The sequence below is a fragment of the Sinocyclocheilus rhinocerous genome, unplaced genomic scaffold (genome assembly GCF_001515625.1).
Source record: "Sinocyclocheilus rhinocerous isolate Xijiao unplaced genomic scaffold, SAMN03320098_v1.1 scaffold233, whole genome shotgun sequence".
NCBI classification, from domain to species: domain Eukaryota; kingdom Metazoa; phylum Chordata; class Actinopteri; order Cypriniformes; family Cyprinidae; genus Sinocyclocheilus; species Sinocyclocheilus rhinocerous.
The window spans coordinates 18124-30949 of NW_015643174.1; the positions used below are offsets into that span (position 1 = coordinate 18124).

At 37.2% G+C, this 12826-nt stretch overlaps 1 protein-coding gene across 6 annotated transcripts in view; it reads right to left on the reverse strand.

Moving 5' to 3' along the window:
• The window catches only part of LOC107757055 (nuclear receptor subfamily 2 group C member 2-like), a 26520-nt gene that overhangs the window by 5531 nt on the left and 8163 nt on the right, over positions 1–12826 (reverse strand). For 4 of the 6 annotated variants that reach the window (XM_016574421.1, XM_016574423.1, XM_016574422.1 and 1 more), the window contains exons 3-10: positions 7169–7270; positions 6892–7089; positions 5124–5229; positions 3449–3628; positions 2986–3133; positions 2651–2738; positions 2123–2238; positions 1378–1552 (exon numbers count right to left, since the gene is read on the reverse strand). In XM_016574421.1, the coding sequence (XP_016429907.1) occupies positions 1378–1552; positions 2123–2238; positions 2651–2738; positions 2986–3133; positions 3449–3628; positions 5124–5229; positions 6892–7089; positions 7169–7270 (1113 nt within the window). Of the gene's footprint in view, positions 1–1377; positions 1553–2122; positions 2239–2650; positions 2739–2985; positions 3134–3448; positions 3629–5123; positions 5230–6891; positions 7090–7168; positions 7271–10820; positions 10912–12826 lie in introns of all 6 variants that reach the window. The other 2 variants (XM_016574424.1, XM_016574425.1) reach the window with 2 other exon arrangements.

The window sequence follows — 12826 nt, forward strand, 5'->3', positions numbered from 1 at the left end:
ACCCTGGAGCACAAAACCAGTCTTAAGTCGCTGGGGTATATTTGTAGCAATAGCCAAAAATACATTGTATGGGTCAAAATTATTGATTTTTCTTTTATGCCAAAAATCATTAGGATATTAAGTAAAGATCATGATCCATAAAGATATTTAGTACATTTCCTACCGTAAATATATCAAAACTTAATTTTTGTAATATGCATTGCTAAGAACTTCATTTGGACAACTTTAAAGGCGATTTTCTCAATATTTACATTTTTTTGCACCCTCAGATTCCAGATTTACAAATAGTTGTATCTCAGCCAAATATTGTCCAATCCTAACAAAAAAATTTACCCTTATGACTGGTTTTGTGGTCTAGGGTCACATTTTCACACATGCTATATGAAATCATGTTTATTTATACTGTACTTTATACGATACAAACTATTTTGAAGCACCTTTACAGTAATAAAAAGTGTGCTGCAATATTCTTCAATTAGGAAACAATATTTTCAGTTATAATTACAAATATAAATCAACTCTACAGAAGACAACAGCGTAATTAATCATCTCAATTCACTTATTCTGTGTTCTTATTTGACAACATGAAATACAGTTCATCAATGATTTACTGAAAATAAACTGTCCCAATATTATAATTGTTATATTAACCAGTATCAACTATATCAAAGTGAAATATATTAGGAATACTAAAAAAGACTATTATAACACACCGCTCTATGCTTAATTATTCTGTAACAGACATTAACTGGGGGTAAAAAGGTTGGAATAATTAAGATTGTTTTTGAAAGAAGTCTCGTGATGATAATAATAAATGTTTCTTGAGCAGCAAATCAGCATATTGGAATGATTTCTGAAGGATCATGTGACACTGAAGACTGGAGTAATGATGCTGAAAATTCAGCTGCGCATCACAGGAATAAATTACAGTTTAACAGATATTCAAATAGAAAACAGCTATTTTTAATTGGTATAATATTTCACAATATTACAGTTTTTTCTGTGTTTGTGATCAAATAAATGCAGCCTTTGTAAGCAGAAGAGTCTTCTTTCAACAGCAATCTTAATTATTCCAGACTTTTGAATCTCCCCACTGTACATTATTAAACTCAAATGGCTTTCACAACCCATTTTGTGACATTTTAGAATTAACCGTTATTTAATGTGTTAAAACAATGTAGGGCAATACTTAATATGATCTATCAGGAATTTATTGGATGATGAAAAGTGGGTCAGCCTGGAATAATACTAATCAATGATAAATAACAGCTAACAGAGAGGTACAGTCTACAACAGTAGCCTAAAACATTTTAAGTATTTTTATTTTTATGTTGACTTCAAGGCTTTTGCAAGAGTGTGAGAATGTCATGTACACACCTTAAAGCTGATGTGTGTGTCTGTAAGTAGAGGTCCCTCGACTTCTATGAGTGGTGAGATTTGATCCCTGCTGATCACCTGTATTGTAGCTCCGCCCACCCCATCCACCTCTGACAAGCTCTGGCCCTCCACCACCTCACTGGGGTTCAGAGCTTTAGCTAGCGTGTCAAAGGCACTGCAACACCAAAGACATCACACTCAGAAACAATTACAAAATATATATATATATATATTTTTTTTTTTTTACCTTGTTTTGATGGTACATTTCAAAACCAGCTCTTTGAAATTTACTTAACCTTATGTCATTCCAAAACTGTACAACCTTCTCTCTTCTGCAGGAACACACACAAAATAATGTTCTTTTTAGCAACATCATATGACCCCTTTAATTCACAACTACACGTCTACTAACTCTGAGTAGACTGTTAGGTTAGGTTTAGGGTTAGTAGAATACGTTGATATATACTTGCAAAGTTTCTCATAATCAGTATGTTGTGGACCCATCAAAATAAAGTGTTAGCAGATATCAAGCAGTCTACTAGTCTACTAATACTCTAATGACTGCTAGTTGACATGTAGTTGCAAAGTTACTTACTGTTAGTAGAATGTCTAAAGTGGACTATCAAAATAAAGTGTTACCTAATTTTCTTTTTAAGATCACTTATTCCTATAACAAATACCATAATTTTGTATCTCTTTCCGTTGTGAAAAACATACACAACTATTGTCTGCATTAATAACACACCGTGTGATTTCACTGGGTGACTCCTCCAGCTCTCCGTTACTAACCGGATCATTCAGGTTGGCTAATGATGAAACCACATTAGCCAGGGTCCCCAGATCACCTTGTCCTGACTCCGCCTGATGAACAAATAACATCCTCATATATATTTTAGAGTAAAACAGCTACAGCTTTTTTTGAATGTTTATAAGATGCATAATTATAAAAAAAAAAACATTCAATTTAACAGCAACAAATACCAAAACATTTTGGATCCGGGACTCCCAACCTTTTAACTCTCAGTTCAACCCCTCATTATTATTCTTGAATAACCCCTTAAGATTTCATTTAGTGCTTAATCTTTCAATAAATATGACAAATAAATAAATTCATGACAACTCTTCGTATATGAGATCAGAGTAAAACGTTTTAGTCATTACAATTTGGCATTGTGGCAATCACAATCTAAAGACACACAAGGTCACAAACTCCAGCTTGGAAAACCCCTGCCTGCACACAACACAAAAGAAAACGTTATGTAGATGTTTTTACTTTGTCTGTTGCTAATAGTAATGTGCCATCAGCTTGTGTTAAAGGTTGTTGGATATTGACAAGCATCCCAGAGTCCAACAGCCTGGACCTGCACAGAGGATTAAACCATGACAAAAATGTTTAAATTCATTCGTTTAGCAGAATTAACAAAAATCAACCAGAAGCTGATATACTGATGTCTAAGAAATAAACAGTCAAATCAAGTAAAGCAACAGTACATGAATACCCCGTATTGAAATACACTACACTAAATTCTTAGTTCTAACTTGAATTATATTAAGCTAGGTGTATGCATCATGTATAGCATGCAGATGCTTTGTGAATGTGAGTCTCACCGTGAGGCATCTTTCTCAGAGATGAAGGTGGGTGTTGCGATGAAGGGACTCCGCAGGTCTTTCCTGATGTAGATTTTCTCTGTGGATGCTGCACAGTTGGCAGGTTTTTCTCTAGGAAGATCAATGGGTTTCCTCTCACTCTGTACAGCTATGTGAGGAATACAAAATGCATAAATGCTGTGAGAAGCTTCCAAATTTTCACTGTGCAATTATGAGACATTTAAAGGGACCACAATTTACACATTTGTGGCATTTTATTTTTGCCCTGAAGTCCACCAAAATGTCTTCATAATAATACTGTGTTCTCAAATCCTGCAAGACTGTGAAATCGTATGTTTGTTTGTGGGAAGGTTGTACAGTATCATAGTCAGTTACGACATACAACATGGGCCAGTGACAGTTTTGTACCTTTCTTTCATGGTATGACCATGTGGTCAGAGTTTTTGTTTATTTATGCACTCACACTCCATCTTCATGCCCATCTCCAAGCACTTCCTGAGACGACAGAACTGGCAGCGGTTGCGATGGTGTTTGTTGACCACACAGTCCTGGTTACTGCGGCAGCTGTATGTCAGACTCTTGCGCACACTTCGCTTGAAGAACCCCTTACAACCTTCACAGCTGACTGCCCCATAATGCCTCCCTTCAAATACACAAACCCGCACATAGTATACTTAGAAATACAAATATTATATTTTGAAATAATAATACAGTGTAAACAAAAATATCCAACGTCAAAAACATAATACAACGACCAACTCACATGTAACAACTTTACTCTCTTATTTATAGTCTAATCAATCTGTAAAGTAGAAGATCCAGGTAAATAGGGGGCGCTGTTGCATGCAAAGCATGTAGGACGTGTTTTCGATCGCTCCCTAGAGAAGGCAGCAGATTTATTCACTTGTTTTTATCTCATTAAATGATTTAAAACTTGCTTCAAAGGCTCAGAGTAGACTTTCTAACTCTCTGTTTCCTGTTGTCCTCTCACATCAAAATCTACACACATATTTGTTTAGAAATGTTTTGGACTGTTTTTGCTTGTAAATGGTGCTTGACCTGTGCACAATTCTCTCCTGATTCAGACGAGACAACTTTTTCCACTGAAGAAAGCAATATTATGGATAGAGGGCTTACGTGCAATTTTAGGTGGAATCAACCGTTTGATGTTAAAATGCCTTAATGATGAATTTATTTCTTACAAATATGCAGCTTTTCACTTCACAAAACATTAACTGATGGACTGGAGTGCTGTGGATTACTTGTGTATTATTGTGATGTTTTTATCAGCTGTTTGGACTCTCATTCTGACGGCACCCATTCACTGCAGAGCATCCATTGCTGAGACACTGATGCAATGACACACTTCTCAAAATCTGTTCCGATCAAGAAACAAACTCATCCACATCATGGATGGCCTGAGGGTGAGTGAATTCTCAGCAATTGTACATTTTTGGGTGCTCTACTCCTTTAATGTTTGATTAAAACTACAGTGCTTCCTTGTTTTGGAACTGAATTGTCAGCAGCAGCAGCAACTACCTTATACTGACACTTGGGCCAAAACAACTGATCAGTGCGAACTGGCTACTGACGTTAAAGTGACCAGCAAAATTTCCTTTTCTTTTCACATGATCTTTAGAGGCGTGATGCAAATCTTTAACGTCTTAGACCTGAAATCAGACATATACATTTGAGAACAAAGAGCAATATACAAGTAAGATCAAGGAGTTTACTAGGTTTCTCAAACAAACTCGAATCAAAGATCCAATATGAACCCCACATACTAGCCAAATCTAATGATTAGTTATTTCTCTGAAATGCTCTTCGCGGCAGTCTAGAAACTAAAAAGAATACGAGGTTGTTTCTTGGTATCGACTGAAATTGTTTGCAGCCAGCCAATCAGATTAGAACTGGCCTGGGCCATTATCATTAAAGATGATAGTAACCATTGGCATCAATAGTCTTTACGATCTACTTAGGCTTACAGTGCTTTTGGGAAATGCACCCCTGGTGATTTCAGGCATGTTTTGCTATTTCAGCATGCAATAGTCATCAGATGGTCTATGGGCAACACATGTCTGTCATATGTAATCTTGCTTTATGTGCTCTGGCATTATTCACATTGAATGTGTTTGTACCTGAGGCTTTATCTCCACATACCACGCAGTATTCAATAGGCTGTGCTCGGCTCATGTCTGCCCCTTTACCCAGAAGCCTCTCCACTGACACTGCATCTGTTACAAACTACCAGAAAAGGCAGAAGGATTAATTACTTGGCATTCAGGGTTGATGATGATGATGACAAGGATGAAAGTAATTCTCTAGTTTACAGATGGGTATGACAGTACATAGCCTACTGTTTAAAATACAGTAAAAATGCATAATCTAAGAATGATGACTAGAATCGGGGATATCAACAGCATAGGCAGAGAAATCTGTAAATTGCACCCTGGATGTAATAATTCAACTTTTTATGATTGATTTAAATATTTTAAGATTGAAATTCAGGGTCTGGGACAAGAGTACAACCATACAATCTAAACACAAGGCATTTGGAAAATAGCATAAATAAATGAAGACGGGTTAAAAAAAATTGTAAAAAAAGTTACTAAATGTTTTAATGTGGCCTAAAGCTGAAATCTGTTCAGCAAAAATTAACTTTACAGTCCTATTCTGCATGTATATACTATGTATTTATTATAATAATTACAATAATTGGGGAATAACTACCCTGATAGCAAGCAACCATTGAATCAATGTTAAAAATTGCTGATTTGTCAATGTTAATTGCATTGAATCAACATCACTTTTGCACCTGCAATTAATGTTGAAAAAATGTTGAAATTTCAACAAACCACCATTATTATGATCAGCGTTTGCTTTAGTTGGGCTCTTGACTCTTTGTACTTTAATGTTTCATTGTCTCTTGTAACAATGTGGTAAAATACATTTGTTGAGGCCATGAAAACTAAGATCCACTGGGATCAGGTGATGGTGACTGAAATCATTGTGAGGTTATTTAAACAAGTGTGTTGTGTTTTTTATGTGTGAATAATGTGAGATACTACAGTGTGAGATTAAAGCAGTGGCATGGCTATCATACTTCTATGAATTAACAAAAAAATAACTTAAATTGCTGAATCAATCAGACATCAAGAATCAGCGTACGAAACTCAACAATGGTGAAAATCAACAAAAGAAAAGTTTATGCTGAAATGCATGCTGGGTATCAACACTCCCAGGATGCATTGCAGTTGATCTGAATTAGTTTGATGATTGTCACCGTTGTTGAGGTTTGTATGATGTCTAAATCTTTCTGCCACAGTATCTTTGCATTTGTGAAACAGAACATTTACATCAGTAAAGAAAGATCAACTTCAACACTTTTTAATATTATTTCTCAACTTTATTACAGCTTGACACCCATCACAAAAAATAGTCTGCTCTAACTTAACTTTAAAACATCTCTTTCTTTATTAATGCGTATAGAAACACTATTGTTAGCACTGAAAGAGAATTAACTTCATGAAAAGCAAGAGTCAAGAGCCCAACTAAAGCAAACGCTGATCATAATAATGGTGGTTTGTTGAAATTTCAACATTTTTTCAACATTAATTGCAGGTGCAAAAAGTGATACTAATTCAATGTCATTAACACTGACAAATCGACTATTTTTAACATTGATTCAATGGTTTTCACCTGCTCTCTTGCTATCTGGGTAGGTACCAACCCTGAAACTACCCCTAAACCTCATCTTAAACCAAGTTTATATTCCCCAGTGTCTTAGATAAGCTACACTATAACTACACGTAAGTGCATGAACTGAAAAATAATATGCAAAAAAACCCTGAGACATAAGCGTGCACACGGTTGAAGAAACACCGATGCAATTATGTGCCTTCACACCTGAATTCGTCCAGGCACCAGGCTGTCAGCAGTGGCAAAGATAAGCTGTTTGGCACTAGTACCCTCAGGTGATGCCAGGAGGACTTTGCCTGCTGAAGAGCCATCAGGTGCTGCCAGGATAAACTGTTGTTTGGGCACAGTGGAGTCCAGTGCCGTCACTATCTGGATTTTTTGACCCGTCTGCTGCTCAGTGACTATCTGAAAAAGAGAAAGAGTGTGAGTGTGCCTGAATGTGTTAGTGCACCATCTACGATAAAGCGTGCGTGTGTGTGTGAACCTGTATTCTCTGGGGGGTTGTGACAGAGGGGTCAGTGGAGATGATCTGAATGCGCTGGGGAGAGGAGCTCATCACTGAGATGTCTGACGCAGATGACTGTACCTGCAACACACAGTAAATTCATCTTCATCTGAGGGGCAAAGGCAGTGTGTTTCCACACTTCAACAAAGTGCCCAACAAAACAATGGAAATATAAAACATAATTCCAAGTTAGCCGTTACGCTTTCTCCAATATGAATTAATACTGACCCTCTCATCTCCCTATAGTAAGACAATCTCTGCCTCTTCTGCGAGCATTACATCACTTACAATGGATCCTCTGCAGTGAATGGGTGTCCCTCATTTAACGTCTTGCGAAGTGAAAAGCTGCATGTTTATAAGAAGCAAATCTATCAAGCTGTTTTTTTAAGAAATCTTACAGATTTCCGCTCATTCGAAATCGGATACAGATGAAGTAGCACTAAGATTACATTTGTTTGAATACATTATCGAGAGAGCGATTGCGTGTTAATAAGTGTTGTAGTACTTGTTCAAATCATGCTTTTAGCTGAAAATATTCAGTATCTAGAAGGAAAAAACTAATTCCTTGCATAATCTAAGAATGATGACTAGAATCGGGGATATCAACAGCATAGGCAGAGAAATCTGTAAATTGCACCCTGGATGTAATAATTCAACTTTTTATGATTGATTTAAATATTTTAAGATTGAAATTCAGGGTCTGGGACAAGAGTACAACCATACAATCTAAACACAAGGCATTTGGAAAATAGCATAAATAAATGAAGACGGGTAAAAAAAAATGGTAAAAAAAGTTACTAAATGTTTTAATGTGGCCTAAAGCTGAAATCTGTTCAGCAAAAATTAACTTTACAGTCCTATTCTGCATGTATATACTATGTATTTATTATAATAATTACAATAATTGGGGAATAACTACCCTGATAGCAAGCAACCATTGAATCAATGTTAAAAATTGCTGATTTGTCAATGTTAATTGCATTGAATCAACATCACTTTTGCACCTGCAATTAATGTTGAAAAAATGTTGAAATTTCAACAAACCACCATTATTATGATCAGCGTTTGCTTTAGTTGGGCTCTTGACTCTTTGTACTTTAATGTTTCATTGTCTCTTGTAACAATGTGGTAAAATACATTTGTTGAGGCCATGAAAACTAAGATCCACTGGGATCAGGTGATGGTGACTGAAATCATTGTGAGGTTATTTAAACAAGTGTGTTGTGTTTTTTATGTGTGAATAATGTGAGATACTACAGTGTGAGATTAAAGCAGTGGCATGGCTATCATACTTCTATGAATTAACAAAAAAATAACTTAAATTGCTGAATCAATCAGACATCAAGAATCAGCGTACGAAACTCAACAATGGTGAAAATCAACAAAAGAAAAGTTTATGCGATTTGAGTGATCCATCTCTACCAAGCTAGCTAAATCAGTTTAACATGTGAATTCTTGCTAAATATGCAGCTGGGCTCTCTCAAGTTATAGCAAAAGTTTGGAGTGAGATTTCATCTGTTAGAGGAGGAGCCACTCAAATATTTGCACCCTTCGGTCCCGCCCAATTCTCTCAAGTTTTCGCTGGCAGTGCAATTTTACCTATTGTTTACAGTTATCCAGCACAAATAGAAATTATAACAACTGCTAAATCTGATAGAAGACAGACAAATTCATCCAAATAAAATAAATAGATTTATACAGTGGGTACGGAAAGTATTCAGACCCCCTTAAATTTTTCACTCTTTGTTATATTGCAGCCAATAATTACAATAATTGGGGAATAACTACCCTGATAGCAAGCAACCATTGAATCAATGTTAAAAATTGCTGATTTGTCAATGTTAATTGCATTGAATCAACATCACTTTTGCACCTGCAATTAATGTTGAAAAAATGTTGAAATTTCAACAAACCACCATTATTATGATCAGCGTTTGCTTTAGTTGGGCTCTTGACTCTTTGTACTTTAATGTTTCATTGTCTCTTGTAACAATGTGGTAAAATACATTTGTTGAGGCCATGAAAACTAAGATCCACTGGGATCAGGTGATGGTGACTGAAATCATTGTGAGGTTATTTAAACAAGTGTGTTGTGTTTTTTATGTGTGAATAATGTGAGATACTACAGTGTGAGATTAAAGCAGTGGCATGGCTATCATACTTCTATGAATTAACAAAAAAATAACTTAAATTGCTGAATCAATCAGACATCAAGAATCAGCGTACGAAACTCAACAATGGTGAAAATCAACAAAAGAAAAGTTTATGCTGAAATGCATGCTGGGTATCAACACTCCCAGGATGCATTGCAGTTGATCTGAATTAGTTTGATGATTGTCACCGTTGTTGAGGTTTGTATGATGTCTAAATCTTTCTGCCACAGTATCTTTGCATTTGTGAAACAGAACATTTACATCAGTAAAGAAAGATCAACTTCAACACTTTTTAATATTATTTCTCAACTTTATTACAGCTTGACACCCATCACAAAAAATAGTCTGCTCTAACTTAACTTTAAAACATCTCTTTCTTTATTAATGCGTATAGAAACACTATTGTTAGCACTGAAAGAGAATTAACTTCATGAAAAGCAAGAGTCAAGAGCCCAACTAAAGCAAACGCTGATCACAATAATGGTGGTTTGCTGAAATTTCAAAATTTTTTCAACATTAATTGCAGGTGCAAAAAGTGATACTAATTCAATGTCATTAACACTGACAAATCGACTATTTTTAACATTGATTCAATGGTTTTCACCTGCTCTCTTGCTATCTGGGTAGGTACCAACCCTGAAACTACCCCTAAACCTCATCGTGTGTGTGTGTGTGTGTGTGTGTGTGTGAGAGAGAGAGTACACATTTCAGCTTATGAATGTTTATTTGTTTTTTGTTTTCTGTTGTAAGTGTTTGTTGCACGTTTTGATGCCTTGATGACAGGGGTAGGGGGCTCCCATTTAAAGTACTATGGCCAGCCATAATGGTCATAATGGATGATAGCGTTCTGTTCAGAGCCAAACTGTTCCTAGTTTTGGTTTTGTTCAAACGCACCATAGAGAACAGTCTCTCTGCATCTGCATTTGAGTGGGGAAGCCACAGTGCTTTATGTAGGAACCACCTACCTCTGTCATCAAGGCATCAAAATGTGCAACAAACACAACAGAAAAAAGAAAAAAATGAAATGTGTACTCTCTCTCTCTCTCACACACACAGCTTGACATACATGCTCAGGGCAAGTTCTGCAATCCTACTGTGTGTGTGCAGTATGTATATAGTGCATAGTGCACTACTGTTCAGTTGGCATGTTTGGGGCCAAATTTCTTTTTATTTTTGATACTTCATAGTTTTATATATATATATATATATATATAATGAGTTTATTTGGATGAATTTGTCTGTCTTTTATCAGAATTGTTCTAACATCTCTAGTACTTCCCTTAGTTTCAGGTAGCCAGAGCTAAGCTTCTGGTTGCAAAGCTGTTGGAGAGTTCTTGAATGCTTCAATAATAATTTATCACGAATTTGACTATATTCCCCAACAACAGCTCTCACTTTATTTGATCACAGGCAAGTGATTTCGTCCAGAAATCATAAAATCAAAATGCCAAAAAAAAAAAGAAAAATGAAGAGGTTACCTTACACAAAATTCATCAGATCTTGCTCTTCCAACTGCACACGCATCCATGTTACTTAGTAACGAACGTGCTTGCAGTGGGATCACGGAAACTACAAGGAAACAACAACATCCTAATTTCTGATTGGCTGGTAGGTGGCATTTAACTCTGTATAACTCGAGACAGCTATGAACTCAGCAGAGAACTTCCCTCTGAATAGAAGGAGTCTGACTGCTGATAAATCCAATATTTTGAGATGGTCCTCACTGCAGAAAACAAGATCCAGGGGGCGTGGTTGGATGCAGATCCAACTCCTCCCACCTTACATATACCTAAACGTACCCGTCTCCACCCCCTGATCCCTAAACCCACCCATCTCCACGCCTAAACCTACTCATCTCCACCCCCTAGATGTGGATCCCCCTGGATCTTGTGTTCTGCAGTGGGGGGCTACTGAATATTTTAGGTTGGTTCTTCTGTCAGGCGTGGTTCAAGCAACACGAAAGAGGCACAGGAGAGGATAATTTCCAGCAGTTAAAACTTTAATTATCAAAACAAAAACACTCGGAAGCACAAAGTTCATGATATAAGAACAGAAAACCATGAAGGTAGTTATGATGGGAATTAACAAACTAAACTGAAAACAAGATTTTGGGCGGATTCCAAACAGCTTTTTTGCACCCTTGAAGGGCACTTTGGGAAGGGGACATCATTTGTAGAGACGTTCCAAACAAAAGTGAACAACTGAATCCCTTCACAAAGGGCCCTTCCAGAAGTCCGTTAACGAAGGGAACAAGCGATTGTCACTTCACGGAAGTGATTTCCGTTTGTGCACCCCCTAGATGTGGATCCCCCTGGATCTTGTGTTCTGCAGTGGGGGGCTACTGAATATTTTAGGTTGGTTCTTCTGTCAGGCGTGGTTCAAGCAACACGAAAGAGGCACAGGAGAGGATAATTTCCAGCAGTTAAAACTTTAATTATCAAAACAAAAACACTCGGAAGCACAAAGTTCATGATATAAGAACAGAAAACCATGATAGTAGTTATGATGGGAATTAACAAACTAAACTGACAACAAGATTTTGGGCGGATTCCAAACAGCTTTTTTGCACCCTTGAAGAGCACTTTGGGAAGGGGACATCATTTGTAGAGACGTTCCAAACAAAAGTGAACAACTGAATCCCTTCACAAAGGGCCCTTCCAGAAGTCCGTTAACGAAGGGAACATGCGATGGTCACTTCAGGGAAGTGATTTCTGTTTGTGATCATGTTGAGATCATGATCTTCGGTTAGGAGGTCTTGGGATGCATTTTAAAGCAAAGTTGGGGTTGATTTTGACTTCACATACAAACATAAATAGAATAGGCTAATTGAATTTGTCTTATTTTAATGTAATACAAAATATTTTTCATCAGTGATAGAAATATGATTTAAGACGGTAGTGTAAGCAAGTTTAGTTTGAAAAAGTTTAATAGTAAATACCAGTCAAAAACCAGTCCTCAGGGCAAATGTGCGCGAGGATCTGTTTGATAGTTAAAATCTGGAACGACCGGCGCATAAGTGAGTGGTTCAGACGTCTGAGATCCAGAATGCCATCTCTGCCATCTCTCTTTGGAACAAGGAAGTAGCGGCTGAAAAAGCCTGACTCACTGTTCGCTGGGGGCACTATTTCCACAGCGCCTTTTGCAAGCAATGTCTGCACTTCTTGTCGGAGAACGAGCGCTTCATTGTCCAGAACAGAAGTTTGAATAACGCCTCTGAAGCGAGGTGGCCTGCGAGCGAACTGAAGCGAGTAACCTCGCTGAATTGTTTTTAAAACCCAACTCGACACTCCCGGAATGGCTGCCCAAGCCATGAAACGGGAGGCGAGAGGGTTTATTTTTGCAAATGAGAGCTCGCCGAGAGAAGGCGGGGAGCTTGCATTCGCGTGAGTGTGTGAGAGAGTGTGAAGAGGAAATTTGCTCTTTATTGTATGTGGGTCTGCCATCACAGCGGTAAAAACATTCGGGTACGCGCTGCACCTGCAGG